Below are 19,329 nucleotides of genomic sequence, written 5' to 3'. Positions count from 1 at the left end.
GACATTTCATCCTGGAAAAGCAGATTTTATTTCTGGAGGCATGGCAAGGGTTGAGGGCTGAGAAATACATAAGGAGAATGTGTTTCAAATACCAAGTATTCTGAAAGTCAATAAGGCAGGAGATTGGATGGGATTGCAACTATGTATTTAAGAGAACGTGCTAAGGAACTGACAATTCTATTGACCTGGCTGTTCAATAAAAGTATAGCTACCAGTTAGTGGACAGAAAGTAAGATGGCACCAATGCACAAGGGTGGGTGGTAGCAGAATGTTGGCATCAAATTATAGACCAGTTTTCATTTCAACTGTGGTCATTAAGATTTTAGAGAATTTTGTGAGAGATTGCTTACAAAATTGGACAGATGACAGTAATATAATCTGTGAAGATCACCATGGATTTGTTAAAGAGTGCTCATGTTTCAGTAATTTGCTTGTCTTTTATAATAAAGGGACAAGAGCAGTTGATAAGGAAAGGCATATACCACCATTTTTTTGAATTTTGAAAAGGCACTTGACAGTGTACCACATGATAAATTGATATTTAAGTTGCAACACATGCTATTAGATATCAAATTAGTGAACTGGATTGGAAATTGGCTGTCTGAAAGATATCAGAGTGTCGTGTATGAGAAAGGACTTATTGAGGAAAAGGAAGATCATAAGTAGGATTCCACAGGGATCAGTAATGGGACCTTTGCTTTCTTAACCTTTATGTCAATGATAGTGTCACAGAACTGGAGGAAGATATTTGTTATTTGTAGATAATGTGAAACTTGGAAGGGTTAAATATTGAAAGAGTTCTTTCAATATGTAGCCAGCAAAAAAAAGAATGATTAAGGAAAGATGACACTGATTGGAGAAAATAGTATAAGGACAACTACTGCGGAAGATATAGTAGAGATGCTTAATGAGCAGTTCATAAAGGACTTTCATTCTTGTGAATGTGACATGATGGAGAGATTGAGAGAAGTTGATCATGGGGAGGAGAGACTGACTGTAAGTGAGCAAGAGGAACTGAGCAAACTGGATGTTAATAAGGCTGTGGGACTTGATAATATATCACCATGTATTCTGAAGGAATGTGCCAGGGAGTTGACATCTGCCTTGACATATTTCTCTAAGATGAGTCTTGCATTGGGTCGAGTTCCAAAGGAGTAGAAGGAGAGCAAGACTGTGCCAATTCATAAGAGAGGTGCTAGAACTCAAGCTTCAAATTATAGGCCTACTTATGTGTCAGGTGTTGTGGTCAAGTTGTTGGAGAAGCTGGTGAGAACTAGGATCCAGAATTGGGTTGACGACAATGGTATTATCTTTGATGGACAGCATGGATTTGCTAAAGGGAGGTCATGTTTTAGTAATCTACTTACTTATTACAATGGTGACAGCTACCATGGACAGAGGGGAGGGATACACTGTAGTATAATTAGGTTTTGCAAAAGCTTTTATGGATTACCACATGATAAGTTGATAGTAAAACTAGAGCAGGTTGGATATTACATTATTGCATGTGGGGGGGGGGGGGGATATTGGATATTATATTATTGCATTGGATCGAAGATAGGCTATCTGATAGGTATTAGCAAGTTGTGTATGGGGGGGAGCAATATCCCAGAGGAAAGTCATTAGTGGTGTGCCTCAGAGATCTGTTTTAGGGCCATTTCTGTTTAACCTGTATGTTAATGATATTGGCAAAGATTTGGATGGGGATATTCAGTTGTTTGCAGATGATGCAAAGTTGCGGTGAACTATGAAGAATATAGAAGATATTTTGGCCTTATAAGAAATATTGAATAAATTGAGTGAATGGTCCTGGAAATGGGGATACAAGTTAAATCAGTGTTTCTCAACGTGGGGCAATTTGAATATTTTGGGGGTGGGGAGGCAATTAGAAAATGTACATGTACATATTTATATTATACTTTTTCAGAACTTGGCTGACTATTATGCTGGGGGGGGGAATCAAAATCTTTGAGACATTGAGGCGGGGCGTGATCCAAAAAACGTTGAGAAACACTGAGTTAAATGTTGCAAAATGTAAGGTTTTAAAATTTGGGAAACAAAGATAGGATGTAGAATTTATGCTTAGTGAGGATATATTGTTGGAGTTGAAGGAAATAAGAGATCTTGGGGTGATAGTGGATAAGGATCTAAAATTTGGGAGGGGGGGGGGGACATTGCCAAAATTGTTAGGATAACACAAAGAATTCTGGGAATGATATGGAGGACACTGACTTATAGAAGTAAGGAGATTCTTGTTCCATTGTATAGAGCTATGATTAGGCCACACATGGATTGTGCACAGATTTGGTCATCTGGTTTTCAAAAGGATGAAGAGATGTTGGAAAGGGTCCAGAGATGACTGACTAAGGTAGTTTCTGAACTCTGGAATGTCAAATATGAGGAAAGGTTAAGAAGATGCAATTCACAGAGTCTAGTGGATAGGAGGAAGAGGGGTGATATGATAGAGACCTACAAGTTAGTAAGGGATGTTGGAGAGGTTTCACAGAAAATGGTGGGAGATAAGGGGAGAGCCAAAGGTCATCCCTGGAAGCTATATAAGGAGCGTGTAAACAGGAGAGTTAGAAGCAGGTGTTTTTTTGCATGATTGTCAATGATTAGAATGCCTGGTCTGACAGTGTGGTGCCATCAGAGAATGTGTGTTTAACACGTTCGCTGCCACGCTACTTCGGCATAGTCTGTTCCCGTATGCGAGCAATTTCCCTTCAAGGTCAGTACGGTAATCTCGTTGCTGGCAGTAAGCATCATACGAGTATACTCGTAGTTGGCTTGTGCAGAACATATACCTTATATGAGAATACACAGTTTTTATGCTAGCTCCACAAGCCAAGCATTTTCACTTCTTCGAGGTCAGTACAGTAATCTCGTTGCTGGCGGTAAGCATCATACGAGTATACTCGTAGCTGGCTTGTGTGGCTGGTTTACCAATTATGAGTATACTTGTAGTTGGCAGCGAACGTGTTAAGGCCTGTATGATGAGCTGTGTGTATGACAAAAGGAACTCTTAAATGAGTCTTTGACTCCATGTGTTTTTTTTCTCCTTGACTCCTTGGGATGATAATAATACATGTCCATAAGGATATGTGCTTTGCATTTATGGGATACTAAGGCAAGTGATGTGAAGTCATTAGCATCTATATACGAGTTGCCCTTTCCTGAAAATACTTCTGGTGCAAACTTATTCTTGGATAAAGGATTAAATCAAGAATATAATTTCTTGGCATCTTTAATTTATTTAAAGGATGTTAAGAAAGAAGAGTTTGTTTGTGACCAGGGTTATTAACAAATCTACTTTGTTACAAGAGAATTTGGTACTCTCAAAACCAGAAATTCATCCACTCTCTTCCATCATCAATGCTGAGGATCTTCCTAGCCGTCTTTTCTTGCAAATTCTGTTTAGAAGTACTTGCTTGATTAAATTAACTCATAATGTGCTCTCCAAATGTGATTAAACCACTGAATTCTCTTACATCTTATAAATATTCTGTAGTTCCTCATTATGTCTTTGTTCATATAGTTCAATATTTTGATTGCAATATAGTCCAAAATTTTTTTGCAGAACTCTTTCAAATATGATGAGTGTTCTATTATCTTTCTTTGTTGTTACTATGTTTCACAACCATAGATTAATATCAGATTTAGATAACTTCAACAACAGAGTTTTTCTGTGGATTTTCTTGTTAATATTCTATATTTTAGAACTTCTAAATTTGTGAAATATTCATGATTGTCCTTCTCATCTCTATCTCTTGATGCATGTCACTGTAGCTGTTAATGTTGACTTCTAATTAAAATTATCCAGACGTTCAAAGACATTATTAGCAATAATCAAGTTGGATTGGTCCTGATGGGTCTAAGAAATACACATATATTTAGTCTTTTCCTAGTTTATAACAACACCTATAAGCTTACTTGTCTTAATTAAATTAGATTTAGTTTGTGTGACATCCTGATGAAAGTCTTCAGGGATAACGATATCATCGGCATAAGCCAATGGGATGGTTTTTCCATTCCTTTCCATCTTCCTTTGTTATTTAGGTCTCTAATGAAGTTTTCTAATGCTAGATTCAACAGGATTGGTGAGAGAGAGAGAGCATCTCCTTGGCAAAGCCCAAATTTTATTTCAAAACTTGATAGATGTTCTTGTAAGAAATGTACCTTGCAGAGGGTGTGGCGATTACATACTCATCATATTTATATACTTTTGTGGTATTCTAAAAAGTTTCATTGCTTTCTACAGTGCATTTCAACATATACTGTCATATTCATAGATGCAATTCTTTATCAAATTCATGTTTTTTAAAGGATTGTTGGAGCATGAAAACATCATTATGTGACATCTCCAAGGAGTGCAAGGACTCGTCGGTGGCACACCACTTCACTACACAACTCACTGTCTGCCCTACTTAATCCTCCAACTACACTATACTACTATGATCAACATACAATGTCATCTACCACCTACCAACACCAAGAATAGTGGTTTTTGTCTGTAAATGTGTTCTCATGGCTAATTTGTCTTTATGCAGGATGAAAAAAACCTGAGTTTCTGGGAGTGAAAAAAAACAAAATGATACTTCCATATGAGATCAGCTAACTCGCCTTCAAGTGGAAAAAGTCCATATAAAGTTTCTTTTCCTCATGACAAGAATCAAATTCAGGTATTTTCCAATTGAAGGGCATAATATCCTGTTGTTCTTCCAATTGTGCTATGGAATAATGATCTGTTGTCAATTTTCCCTTGCAGAAACTGCACTCACACTGATAGTTTCTGATGATGTTTGAAGCATATACTTTAATAATTCTTTTTCAGTTCAGCATAGATACTATTTTGCAGCAAGTGTCAAAGAGGTAGCTATCTCTATAATTAATGGTGATCATGGGATCTCCATATTTTAAAAACAGGATAAAGTATGGCTATATTCCAATCAGCTAGGATTTCTTCTTTTCTGAAATATTAGCTTGATAAATTCATAAATCTCAGTTGTCTTATACTGACTACTGGAATAAATTATTAACATATTTTAGTATTCCGGGATTTTTTTTTTTATATTGCTCTAATTAAATTCATGAACAACATTGCTTAATATAATAACACAAGGAATTTAAAAAAAATTTAAGTATGTTAGAACTACATAACTATATTTTTGAGATCGAATTCCCCAATTAAATAAAAACTTACCTGACTATATAGTTCCACAGAGGATTCTCCTTTTAATTGATGGCCTGTTAAATAAGTGTTGTGTGAAGATGCAATGAAGTAATGCGATATAGGATGATCCATGCTCTGCCAAATAAGATTTGCTTAATTATACAACTCATCTTAAATTATATTAACTCAGGAATAAAAATAATGTCTAGACATTTTATGAAATATTAAGTTTGCTTCTTACATCTGTTATAAAAGTAATAAAGAAATATACTGAAATCAAAAACCTCACAGTTAATCCATTTGGTAGGACTCCTAAATCCAGCTCATTTTTTAACCCCTTACTTTTGACCTCTCACTGACGATGAACCTTATAGTGATGTATATTTTTGGAAATGCTTTATTATACGAGTAAATGAGAAAGAATTTGCAATTTTTATATATTCATTTATTTTGATATGCTGGTCTGGCTTGCTCATATATTAGTATATCTGCTCTCCAACCAACAGAATGAGAGTTCGAATCCCACTGTGGATACGGATGCTTTGTAGATGGCTTGAGGTGACAGATGCGTTTCTTCACCTAGTGAAAGACCAGGACCCTACTTATTGGAGGCCCTGAAGTGGCTTGAAAAAAGTTCTGTGTTGATCTTTACAGAAGTATTTCTGTGTTTTCTAGCTCTTGGCTAGCCCATGGTACAAATACTAATTTACTATAGGCTAACAGCCTTTTGTGGATGGGATATTAAAAAAAAAAAATGAGGTATTTGATTTTAGTTAATTATCTGCCACGATTTTAGCTAATTATCCGGGATGTCCACCAGCAGGTGAGGTTATAGTCAGATGTGTTACGAGGTAGTGGCGAAAAAAACGCTAAGTTTTTGTTATTATTTATTAGCTTTTACTTTAAATTAAGGTGAACCTAAGCTAGATACAACGTTTAGTCTGTAGATAATTTGCAGTTGGGGAATATGTACTTAAACGTAATATTTCAGTATGGTTTGTAGTATTCTCTTTGCGCAGTGTTTAATTAATGGTGGCAGTTGCAGCTCAGTTTACCAATGGCTAATCATAAGTCCACCCTCATTTAAGGACTACATTTTACACAGCATACTACGGGATTTTGTGGTATGCAGTGCTTGCGGCATGTATGCATCCTGGCAGTTGGAAATGTGGCAGGTGAGAGATTGAGTAGTGCATGTGTGCAGAAAATGTAGCAAATGGGAAGAACTTTCTGATTTAGAAATTAGCATAATGGACCTAAACAGTGTTATATCAGAAACAGGTGAATACTGACTGAGAGTCACACTATTTGTCTCTCTCTCTCAGTCAGTTTTCTAAGCAAGATTGTGAGGAGAATGAGTGGAATGTGAATGAATAAAAGTAGGGAGCAGTAGGTTTGAAACATCCTGAAGTTTTCAAAGATGGCATTAACTGAGAGTATGAATTTCGACTAAGAGTTAGGTAGCTTGCAGAGAGACTGATGCACTGGAAGAAGTAGTGGAATGTCTCAGGAATGAGTTGAGAAGCATGAAAGAGATTAGGTGACTAGAAACAACTAATGAAAACTGAATTAGAGTATGAGTGAGAGAGTTATGGGAATGATATAAGGGAAGAGAATATGAGAACCATTAAAAGAGAGGGAATGAGAGAAAGGAGAGACGACAGGTAAGTGGGGGAACAAAGAAAGAAAGTGTAAGAGGAGAGAGAGAGATGGGGGATGCAGGTGAGCAAAGAAGAAAGCGAGTGGTAACAGTTGTAAGGTATGGAGACTCAATGATCTGTGGAATACAAGATAGAATTCCAGAGGAATGTTTTGCCTGGAGATATGATGGATACTGTGCATATGGCAATTAAGCTAAGTGAAAGGGTGGATCAGATGATTGTGATGGGGGGGGAGCATGAACAACTTGAGATGCAGTGTGAATTGGGTGGCAAGAATTCTGAAGTTCATGCTTGAGGTTGTACGGAAAGACTGAGAGAGGGAGGACAGTGAGTGTGTTGCCCAGGTATGATGATAATGCAGAGCTGAAGAGAAGAGCATCAGTAATGAACATTATAATAGCCAGAATGTGTCAAAAGAGAGGCTAAGATTACACGGATGCTTGGAGGGCATTTGTGGACAGAAAGGAACTGTATGTGAGATAGACTGCTTACATATGAATGAGGAAGGGTGTAGACAGCTGGAGAGAATGTTGTTCTCTGAACAAGTCAATGCAGGGAAACCAGAATTATCAGGACGGATGGTAGCAGGAGGTTCCCTCTTCGGAAATAGGCACTTGTGAGAAGAGTGGATACATTGGATAATGCTGATTCAAATTGAGTCTGGAGGGGATAATGATTGGTAAAGACACAATGACAATGCCTTGATTCTTTATACTAATGGCAGGAATATCTGGAACAAAGGAGATGGATTGATGGTGCTCTTAGCTTACGTTTTCCAAAGATTATTAGGATCTATGAGACATGGTTGATGGAAGATGACATACTGAAAGGAATAGAAGCAGCAGGATATAGCATTTTTCGACAGGATAGGAAGGGCAAAAGTGATGGTGGAGTACTACTTATGTCCTTTTAGAGGATCCTTCTTGAAGGAATGTATGTGGAATTATAAGACAGGTGATATAATAGTCTTAGAAATTAGCTTGGGACAGTTCCATGGATAAAGGAGTTGGAAGAGTGAGATATCATCAGTGCCTGAGAACTTGTGAAGGCATATTTATTAGCAGCAATAGCAAGTTGTATATCTCGAGTGAAGAAGAGAACACAATTTAGTGTAAAGTGGATGACAAACAATATCAAATGGGAACTGCAGGTAAAAAAGAGGTTATTGATGAGATATAAGGATAGTGGTGGAGAGCGGATACATAAAGTATATAATTCTCAGGTCAGGAGAGCGACTAGTATGGTAAGGAAGGCAAAACTGGAATATGAGAAGAGATTGGCCCTGAGATCCAAATAAAACCTTAAGGAATTCTTTTGTCCAGTACATAGAGAAATGTTTGTGAAAGAAAGACAGTGTTGGATAAAAATGGGAATAGAGTGACTGATGCAAAGGACATACTGGAGATATTCAATGAACATTTTATTGGGGTGTGGAAAGGCTTATGTATTTGTCACACATGTTGAATTGGATTTTAATGGTATTGATGCGAACACAGATTGTTAAGAAACTAACTATTTATTAATTTAAAAGCTAATATTTTGCTGGTATTATATTCAGCATCTTCAGAGCACACAAACAAAGTTTGTAACAACAGCGAGACACTGTTACACCAGATTTGCAATCTGGTGTAACAGTGGGGCTAGTATAAGTAATTGCAGCTGTGCAACACAAGACTAAAGTCTTAATTAGGAACCATCTACGTTATTATTATTACCCCAAGACCTCATGGAGTCAAAGACTCATCTGGGAGGTCCTTTTATCACACACATCTCATCATACCGTGTCTTAAACACACTCAAACTACTTGCAGACACCATACTCTCAGGCAAGGCATTCCAATCATTCACAACTCTGCACGAAACAAACCTGCCTCTCACTCCCCTACTCACACCCTCTTTATACAGTTTACAGGGATGACCTCTGGTTCTCCCCTGATCTCCCACTATTCTCTGTAGAACTTCTCCACCATTGACCTTATAACCCTTACCAACTTGTAGGTCTCTATCATATCTCCCCTCTTCCTCCTCTCCACCAGACTGCAAATTACATCTTCTCAATCTTTCCTCATACTCAACATTCCAGAGGTCAGAAACCACCTTAGTCAGTCGCCTTTGGACCCTTTCCAAACATCTCTTCATCCTTCTGAAAATCTGGTGACCAAATCTGGGAACAATAGTCCATGTGTGGCCTAATCAAAGCCTTATACAACAGAACAAGAATCTCCCTACTTCTACACGTCAGTGTGCTCCGCATCATTCCCAGAAGCCTTTGTGTTGTCTTCACAATTTTGGCGATTTGTCCCCTAAATTTCAGATCCTTATCCACTATCACCCCCAGAAAAAAAAAAAAAAAAAAAAAAAAATAGTCCAAAGTTTTGAAAAAATAGTAGTTTTTGAAAGTTTTAGAAAATAGTAGTCCAAAGTTTTGAAAAAATAAATAAATAAAAAATAATAATAATAAATAATTATTAATTTGGTCTTAGGATGACTGTCTCCCAAATCTTTGGTTGATTTATACAGCCATACTTGTTAAGATTTGGAGTATGTTTTAACGCTTCTGTTGATTCTAGGAACAACGTCTCTGACGTAGACGCTTCTGTGAAGTACTTTTGTTTTTTTCCAATTGATCCTGTGTGCCAGGGTATCCAAAACATGGTCTGCCAAACCCGACTTGCCATAGCGATAGTGACAGATATAGTTTTTGTGTTCACTGAGGCGGATATCCACAGTTCTTCCTGTCTGTCTGTATTAGGCTCGATGACATGAACAGGACACTTCATAGACTCCTGGATGTGATAAAGGAGTGAATCTGTCCTTAGGTGAATGGATGAGAGTTGCCAATTTCACATAAGGTTTAAATACGGTGTGCAGTTGGTGTTTGTTAAGCACCCTAGATATAATTTCAGATGTGCCTTTAATGTATGGGATGGTGATAGTTTTGTTGTAATTTTCTATGGTAGATAATGGGGGAGATTTTTGGGGAGCATTTAGTATTTTATCTATCTTATGGGGACCATTGGTTAGGAAGGTGTGGTGCAGATGATAAAGTTCAGCAGTGAGAGCAATGTCATTGGAACAGATTGCTCTTGCTCTATGGGTTAGTGTTTTTGTGTGCTCTGAAGATGCTGGATATAATACCAGTGAAATATTAGCTTTTAAGTTAATAAATAGTTATTTTTAGAGGTACCTGTGGCATAGTATAATTATTAAAGAACACGTAGGTCCACAGTAATAACTTTTAATTAATAAATGAGGTACAAATATTTCATACTAAAACTAATAATACATCTTCAGTGTTGCAAACAGATAGGAATGGAACATTTGGTGGATCACCTATTAAAATACATTGTTGTCGCGAGCTAGGAAATGAAAGAAATTAATAAATAATTAATATTTAAGATAATTGATTTTTTTAATGATTACATAAATTAAAAGTTTCCCAGATCTTGGAGAGAGAGAGATAGACAGTCATTTCGATTTAAATTCGGTCGGTGTAAAATAGCTTTACAACTTTCTTTAAAGAGGCGTTCATATTTGAACCTGCATCTATGAAGGAGAATAGCTTTATCCCACTGGATATTATGGGTAGTGTTAATACTGTGTTGTGCTAGACCAGACTTCTGAGGTTTGTTGTAATCAATATAATATTGATGTTCTTTAATTCTTTTTTCCACAGAACGGTCAGTTTGTCCAAAATAAGAAACATCAAATTCACATGGTATTTGGTAAATGCCAGCCAAAGATAGAGATGACAGTTTATCTTTTGTAGAAGGCAATAAGGAAGAAATTTTGTTGATAATAATATACGCGGGAATCAATTGGTACTTTTTTAAAATTCTACCTATAGGTTCTGAGATTCCAGGAATGTAGGGGATTGGAACTCTGCGGACTGTTGAAGAAACCTTAGGTATTTGAACATAAGATTCAATTATCTGTTGGATTTGATTAGGGTGGTAATTATTAGATTCCATTAACTTTTTAATGATGGAAAGTTCTTCTTGTAAGATTTCTGAAGAAGAGCAAACTTTATGTGCTCTATTAATTAGAGATTTAAGAATGCCAAATTTTGAGATGTGTGGCGAGCAGACTTTTTATGAATATATCTGCCAGTAAATGTGGGCTTTCGGAGATGGTTGAGGGTGAATGGATGAAAACATAGTCTCTCCGAATTGTTTCAAAAAATAGTTAGCCAAAGGTGGAGACAAAGGGCCACCCATGGTAGTACCCTCAATATGTTTGTAGAACTTGTTTTTCCAACTAAAATAACCTGAATGGATAACAAATTCAAAAATCTTTGCGATATCTAGAGGATAATCGTCATATAATAATTTGACTGTGTCTGCTAATGGAATATTAGTAAACAGAGATACAATGTTGAAACTGATTAGCAACTCAGACTCTTTGATTTTTTCAAGGAAATCTGTTTAATTTTTTATGTAGGATCAGGAATGTCCAGTGAGAGCACTTAAAGAACGAGACAAGACTTTTGTAATTCAATAAGTAGGAGAACCCCCTCCCCCTGTGGCCCAGACAATCACTCATAATGTTAACAACTACTGAAGGCGCCAATTTCATGATGGTGTAGTCCAGCACATCCACGAGGTGATGGATGAGGCCCTCGATTGGCTTTCTGGACTGAACATTGACCTGTAGCTGCTTTGTATTCCTTTTTTTTTATTCCTTTATTTATTTATAAATAAATAAATAAAGGGGAGGTTTAAGGTGTAAGAAGAGAATGTAAGAAGAGAAGTGTGTTTCAAACACTAAGTATTCTAGATGTCAAAAAAAGTAATTAGACTGGTTTGGATTTTACTGCAGGTTTTGAGAGAAAATGCTGAAGAACCGACAGCTCCATTGACCTGGCTTTTCAATGAAAGTCTGGCCATGGGAAAAGTTGCCCAAGGAGTGGAATGAAGGTAAGATAGTGGCATTGCATAAAGCAGGTAGCAGACTGTAAGTGTCAAACTATAGACCAGTTTGTATTTCATCAGTAGTTAACATTATTTTGGAGAAATTAATGAGGAATCATTTACAATGTTGGGCAGATGAGGGTAATGTTATCTGTTAGAGTCAGCATGGATTTGTTAAGGGGTGCTCTTGTTTTAGTAATATGATTGCTTTTTAAATAAAGTGACAAGAGTGGTTGATAAGGGAAAGACATATTTTTTTTTGGATTTTACAAAGGCATTTGACAACTTCACAGAGTACCAGATAAGCTGATATTTAAGTTGCAGCACATGGGTTTAGATGTCAGGTTATTGAACTGGATTAAAGATTGGCTATCTAATAGGTAGTGTTGTGTATGAGGGAGCGGTATCAAAGAAGCAGAAAGTTACAATTGAGGTCCCAGAGAGCTCAATATTGAGGCCTGTATTGTTTAACCTTTATATCGATGACATTGTCAATGGATTGCAAGGGGATATTCAGTTGTTTGCAGATGATGTGAAGCTGGGAAGGGTTATTAGTAAGAGTGTAGATGTGGAAGCTCTGCATGATGATTTGAATAAACTGGACTGATGGGCAAATGTATGATGATACCAGTTTAATTCAGCTAAATATAAGTTTTGAAGTTTGAGATGCATCGATGGGAAGCTGCATACTCTGTTGGAGGAATTATTATTATTACATGACACCTTCAAGGAGCCCAAAGAATACAATTTTTTTTTTGAAATTTTTTCCCCGTTTTTGAATACTCCTTACATTTGCATACAAACATAACAATCCCTGTTCTTTGAAGCCATTCTACCAGCACCAACATCCTCTAATCTAGCTGCAGTACCACACCTCTCTCTTCAGTCTGACCACTCCCATTTCCCTGATCCCAACTCTTTCATTCCTACCTGTCTCATTCTCACCTTCTGCTGCTGCAACCACATCTTCAACTTTGAATCCATCTTTCTCTTGTTTAATACAATCCGTTTAGTTGTGCCATCCTGCTTCACAAGTATCATTTACTAAATTAACTTCTTGACTCTGTGCCTTTTTAGAAAACAATAGCTTTTCCAAATGCCCAACATCAAACCCATTCAAATGCAATCCATCAACTTTAAACCATTCCAACTTTCCTTCAAATTCACTCCATAGATTTACAAATTGAACCCTTTCTGCCTCGCACAACTCGGTTATCTAACTATTCATTATCTCTGCTCTCCTTCTCAATTCACTATTCTCATATCTGAGCAACACGCTGATGACTTTTCCAACAAAACCATTATTCTTTACATGCTGCAACAACTTCCTCAAGTCTCTATTGACATTCTTTTTTTCCCCAACTAAGTGCTCATGATGACCACTAATTTTGACACTCCCTTTTCTGCAATAAATCAGTTATTTGCTTCATTGTTCCATCAGGAAAGCATGTTTTGTGCATTTTATTAGTCACCACACCTCTAATGATTGAGTCCCCATACAATGATATATGACTATCCTTTGACTCTTTCTTCATAATACTAACTTCCTCCTCCTCATTCTCATCAGCCAATCTCTTCTTTAATGTTTAATATCCTCTTATAGATATTCATTTCGCTTTTCATTTTCACTAATTCTTGCCTAAGCTCTTCTACTGCAGTCCTGACTCTTGCACTCATTTCTAATTGTTCTAATCTATCAAGACACTTTTTACATATGTTAATGCTTTCCTTCTTCTCATTTACCAAAACAGTCCACAAATCTTTCACATTTTTTGTACATACATATAGAAATTTTCACAATGTATTCACTACAAAAGCTCCAAGGTAGAGATAGATCTTTGTCATTTGTGCCCATGACTACCACTTATTTTGACATTCGGTCTTTCCTTTTCTGCAGCGCATCAGTTACTTGTTTCATTGTTCCACCAGGAAAGCATGTTTTGTGAACTTTATTAGTTATCACACCTCAAATGATCAAGTCCCCATACAATGATATACGACTATCCTTTGACTCTTTCTTTGTAATAATTCTTCCTTCTGATTTTCATCAGCCAATCTCTTCTTTAGATGTTTAATATCCTCTGCAGATCTTTCATTTCGCTTTTCATTTTCACTAGCTCTTGTCCAAACTCTTCTACGACAGTCTGACTCTTGCTCCCATTTCTAATTGCTCTAATCTGTTAAGATAATTTTCACATATGTTAATACTTTCCTTCTTTTCGTTCATCCAAACAGTCCACAAATCTTTCACAATTTTGGGGCACACATATAGTAATTTTTGCAATGCATCCACTGTGACATATCCAGGGCAGAGCTCTATCTTCATAACAAAGTTTTCTGTGCCACTGACATGCGTTTCTTTATGGATGCAATTTCCTGGAAGAGGAAAGTCACCAGTGATGAGCCTCAGGAGCATGTTTTAGGGCCATTGCTATTTAACCTATATGTTAATGATATTGGAGAAGATTTCGATTGAAATATTCAGTTGTTTTCAGATGAAGCAAAGTTTGGACGAACTATGAAGAGTAGAGCAGATGTTGTGGCATTACAAGAAGACTTGAATAGATTGAGTGAATGGGCACCAGAGTTGGGTGCGAGATGAATGTTGCGAAATGTAAGGTTTTAAATTTTGGAAAACAAAGATGAGATGTAGAATTTACTCTTGGTGGGGACATAGTTGGAGGCAGAGGAAATTACAGATCTTGGGGTGATGGTGGATAAGGATCTAAATTTAGAGGATCTAAACATATTGCCAAAATTGTGAGGATAACACAATGAATTCTGGCAATGATGCAGAGGACAGTGACTTGTAGAAATAAGGAGATTCTTGTTCAATTCTATAAGGATCTGATTAGGCCACATATGGAAGATTTGGTCACCTAGTTTTCAAAAGGATGAAGAGATGTTGGAGAGGGTACAGAGACAATTGACCAAAATAGGTTTCTGATCTCTGGGCTGTTGAATATGAAGAAAGGTTGAGACGATGCAATTTGCAGAGTGTAGCAGACAGGAGGAAGAGAGGTAATATGTTAGATAAGTACAAGTCAGTAAGGGGTTGTTATAGGATTAACATTGAAAAATTTTGCATAAACTGGTGGGGGATTGGGGTAGAAAAAGTGTTCAAGGATTGTTCCCTGTAAATCCCAGCATAGTGTTAGTATCACTTTTTCATTCTGGAATTTATGATTTTAAAATTTTTCTTGACAGGAGAGATCACACATTTTTGTTACAATTTCTCATTTGTGATGTGGCTCCTAAAAGGTAGATTCACATTTCATTGTCATTGACAACATGCATACCTCTATATCTCAATTGTGAAAACAATGTATCTTTTTGACTTTTTTGTTCAGTTCCTTTCTAGAATGTGAGAGGAACCTTTAAAAGAACTTTTCAAACTGGGGCGAGATAATTGCTTTAGTTATTTCAACTGTACCAATTTCTGTGGGAGACATATGGAACACATGTCCTTTCTCACAGTAAAGTGCTTTGAGGATTTAATGGGTTATAACAACCCAATGGGGCACGGGGAGGATACCAAAGTTTTGAATCTGGCTGTTGAGGTAATTCAAGGTTCTTGTGGATCCTGTATGCTCCTGATCCTGATAATGGTAGATTTCATTGTAGATAAGGAAAGCTAGTTTGACTAGGTGCTGTGAATTTGATATTGGTTTAGTATTTTTTAAGAATTTACCCTATGTAATGAACTACTGCTTTAGACTAATACTGTTGACTGAAGTATCTAGTAACAGTATTCCTTTCTTTTAGTGTTGCACAGTGATCAGCATTCATTTTAGAAATTATGGACTTTAAAACTGTGTTATAAATAATAATTTATAACACGGTTTTAAAGTAAATTAAAATAATTATAATTATTTTAATTTCCTGCCGTTTCGACCTTCATATTATATACAAATATACAAGGACAAGCTGAGTTACATTTCACACGGTAAGCTAAAGAAACAATGATTTGATCACAGGTTATTCTACTAGCATGACCTCTAGTGAAAAAAAAATAATAATAATACAGATAAAATTAAAAATTAATTAAATTTTTAGAAATTACATCAAAGCTAAATTCTATTTAAGATAACATTGGAGAAACATTCTTTCATATAGATAGTTTTCTTACAGTAACAATAATGTTCTATAGGAGAGAATAAATGACTACTATTTGGGTTTTTTTTGGTCAAATTTATTTTAAAACAAAGTTATACCAACTAGTTTCACCAACTGTGGCTGCTGGCTTCATCAGGGTAAAAGATATATAAAAATAGTAAGAACACTTAAATGCTAAAAAAATGTTAACACTAAAACCATAAAATAAACCGAATACAATTGTATTTTTTATAAAAGCAGAAGAATGTGTACATCACACGCATAGCGCATTGTGTAGGAACGATTTGTAGTTGGCAGCAAAATTCAGTTCTGGCATGTTGAAAGATCTAATAAGGGTCTTCCAGATCTCGGGCAGAATCAGTCCTTGGTTTCTATTAAAGTTTTGCTCTGAGCGGAGAACAGTTGTGGCGTCTTTTATAATTCAGGAGCGGAAGTCCTCCTCTAAGTAGGGCATTGAGCTTTTATCCAATTCTACAATGTGATTAGTCCTAGAAAAATGAAAGGCTAACCACGATTTGTCTTCTCTATTATCATTGATATCTCCTATGTACTCCTTCTTCCTGATTTCAAAACTTCTTCAAGTCTGGCCAATATAGTTCAAGCCACACGAGCAAGGTATGTTGTAAACTCCGGCATATTTAAAAAAATGGATGACTGTCTTTTGGAGATCGTAAAAATTTGGGAACAGTCTGTGCAGGTTTAAAAGCTACTTGTATACCATGTGGCTTGAGGAGTCTGGCAATCTTATTAGAAATTGTTCCTACAAAAGGAGCAAAAGAAAGAATGATTATGGAAGGATGACATTGATTGGAGGAAATGGTATAAAGACAGCTGTTGCAGAATGTGTGGTGGAGATACTTAATGAGCAGTTCATAAAGATCTTTCAATCTTGTGAATGTGACTTCATGGAGAGATTAAGAGCAGTTGATGATGGGGAGGAGAGACTGACTGTAAGTGAGCAAGAGGTGTTTGGGGAGTTGAGTAAACTAGATGTAAATAAGGCTGTGGGACTTGATAATATATCACCGCGTATTCTGAAGGAATGTGCCAGAGAGTTGACACCTGCCTTGACATATTTTTTTAATACGAGTCTTGCACTTGGTCAAGTCCCTAAAGAGTGGAAGGAGGGCAAGATTGTGCCACTTCATAAAGGAGGTGATCGAACTCAAGCATCAAACTATAGGCCTATCTGTGTGTCGGGTGTTGTGGTTAAGTTGTTGGAGAAGCTTGTGAGAGCTAGAATCCAGAGTTGGGTTGACAACAATGGTATAATCTTTGATGGACAGCATGGATTTGCTAAAGGGAGGTCGTGTTTTAGTAATCTACTTACTTATTACAATAAAGTGACTGCTTCCTTGGACAGAGGAGAAGGATACACAGTAATATACTTGGATTTCGCAAAAGCTTTTGATAGAGTGCCTCATGATAAGTTGACAGTCAAATTAGAGCAGATGGGGTTGGATATTAGATTAGTGCATTGGATTGGAGACTGGCTATCTGATAGGTATCAACAAGTTGTGTATGGGGGTGCAATATCCAGGAAAAGGAAAGTCACTAGTGGAGTGCCTCAGGGATCTGTTTTAGGGCCATTACTATTTAACTTGTATATTAATGATATTGGCGAAGATTTGGATGGAGATATTCAGTTGTTTGCAGATGATGCAAAGTTGGGAAGAACCATAAAGAGTAGTGAAGATGTTGTGGCCTTGCAAGAAGACTTGAATAAATTGAGTGATTGGGCAAGCAAATGGGGGTGTGAGTTCAATGTTGCAAAATGTAAGGTTTTAAAATTTGGAAAACAAAGATGGGATGCAGAATTTATGCTTGGTAAGAATATATTGTTGGAAGTAGAGGAAATAAGAGATCTGGGAGTGATAGTGGATAAGGATCTAAAATTTAGGGGTCACATCGCCAAAATTGTGAAGACAACACAAAGACTTCTGGGAATGATGAGGAGGACACTGACGTGTAGAAGTAGGGAGATTCTTGTTCCATTGTATAAGGCTTTGATTAGGCCACACATGGACTATTGTGCCCAGATTTGGTCACCTGGTTTTCAGAAGGATGAGGAGATGTTGGAAAGGGTCCAAAGGCGACTGACTAAGGTAGTTTCTGACCTCTGGAATGTCGAGTATGAGGAAAGATTGAAAAGATGTAATTTGCAGAGACTAGTGGAGAGAAGGAAGAGGGGAGATATGATAGAGACCTACAAGTTGGTAAGGGGTTGCTATAGGATCAATGGTGGAGAAGTTCTACAGCGAATAGTGGGAGATCAGGGGAGAACCAGAGGTCATCCCTGGAAACTGTATAAAGAGGGTGTGAGTAGGGGAGTGAGAGGCAGGTTTTTTTCGTGCAGAGTTGTGAATGATTGGAATGCCTTGCCTGAGAGTGTGGTGTCTGCAAGGAGTTTGAATGTGTTTAAGACCCGGTATGATGAGATGTGTGTGAGATAAAAGGACCTCCTAGATGAGTCTTTGACTCCATGAGGTCTTGTTTAATAATAATAATAATAATAATAATAATAATAATCTTCAGGTTGTCTTTGTGTGTGTGTGGGGGGGGGGTCACAGAAAAGTATCTTGTAGATCAATTTCTTAGGATAACCATTCTTTGTAAGGTCATTTGATATTCGGGAAAGTTCAGCTTGGAAATCTTTATCATCTGACGAAATGAGAGTGGCTCTATTTTTTAGCATGTGTACAATGCTGAGTTTCTGAGAAATATGGTGTGAAGAAGTGAAGTGTAAGTATCTACCTGTATTGGTGGGTTTGTGATAAACTGTAAGGTTGATACGTCCGTCTACTGATTTCTTGATTAAAATGTCCAGAAATGGTAATTGGTTATCTTTCTCAAGCTCTAGAGTGAATTTAATTTTTTGATGCAAAGAATTAATCTTGCTTAGAAAATCGAGCAATTCCTTAATCGTATTTTTCCAAACAATAAAAATATCATCAACGTATCTCTACCAAACTGTGGGTTTAGGTTCTAGTTGAGATAAAATTATACTTTCAAATTTCTCCATAAAGAGATCTGCACAGGGTGGTGAAAGAGGGCTTCTCATATCAAGACCTGTTAATTGCTGATAAATAGTTTTGTTCCATAGGAAAAAGTTAGATGTTAAACAATGGTGGAACAAAGAAGTAATGTCTTGAGGGAATAAACTTCCTAAAATGTTGATCACTTCTTCTACTGGAATGTTGGTGAATAAAGATGTAACATCCAGGCTTGCCAGAAGATCTATATTGGAGATCAAGATGTTTTTTAATTTTTCCACGAAATGTTGTGAATTTCATATATAAGTATCAGAATTGCGGATGTGTGATTTAAGGAGACATGCAAGGTATTTTGATAATAAATACATAGGTGAATTAATACCATCAATAATTGGGCGTAACTTTATGTTCTTCAACATAAAGAACATTGACCCCCCCACAAAGACAACTTGAAGATATACATTATAATTCTACCATTG

General features: G+C 36.7%; 1 protein-coding gene across 1 annotated transcript in view; it reads right to left on the bottom strand.

Moving 5' to 3' along the window:
• Positions 1-19,329, bottom strand: part of LOC150106422 (uncharacterized) — a 766,385-nt gene that overhangs the window by 310,494 nt on the left and 436,562 nt on the right. The window contains exon 30 of the mRNA XM_090392993.1: positions 5,201-5,305. Within this exon, the coding sequence (XP_090249119.1) occupies positions 5,201-5,305 (105 nt within the window). The remainder of the gene's footprint in view (positions 1-5,200; positions 5,306-19,329) is intronic.

Source organism: Typopeltis vanoorti, chromosome 5, assembly GCF_054136105.1.
Source record: "Typopeltis vanoorti isolate ZY-2024b chromosome 5, IOZ_Tvanoo_1.0, whole genome shotgun sequence".
NCBI lineage: Eukaryota > Metazoa > Arthropoda > Arachnida > Uropygi > Thelyphonidae > Typopeltis > Typopeltis vanoorti.
This window is presented reverse-complemented; position numbering and strand designations above follow the sequence as displayed.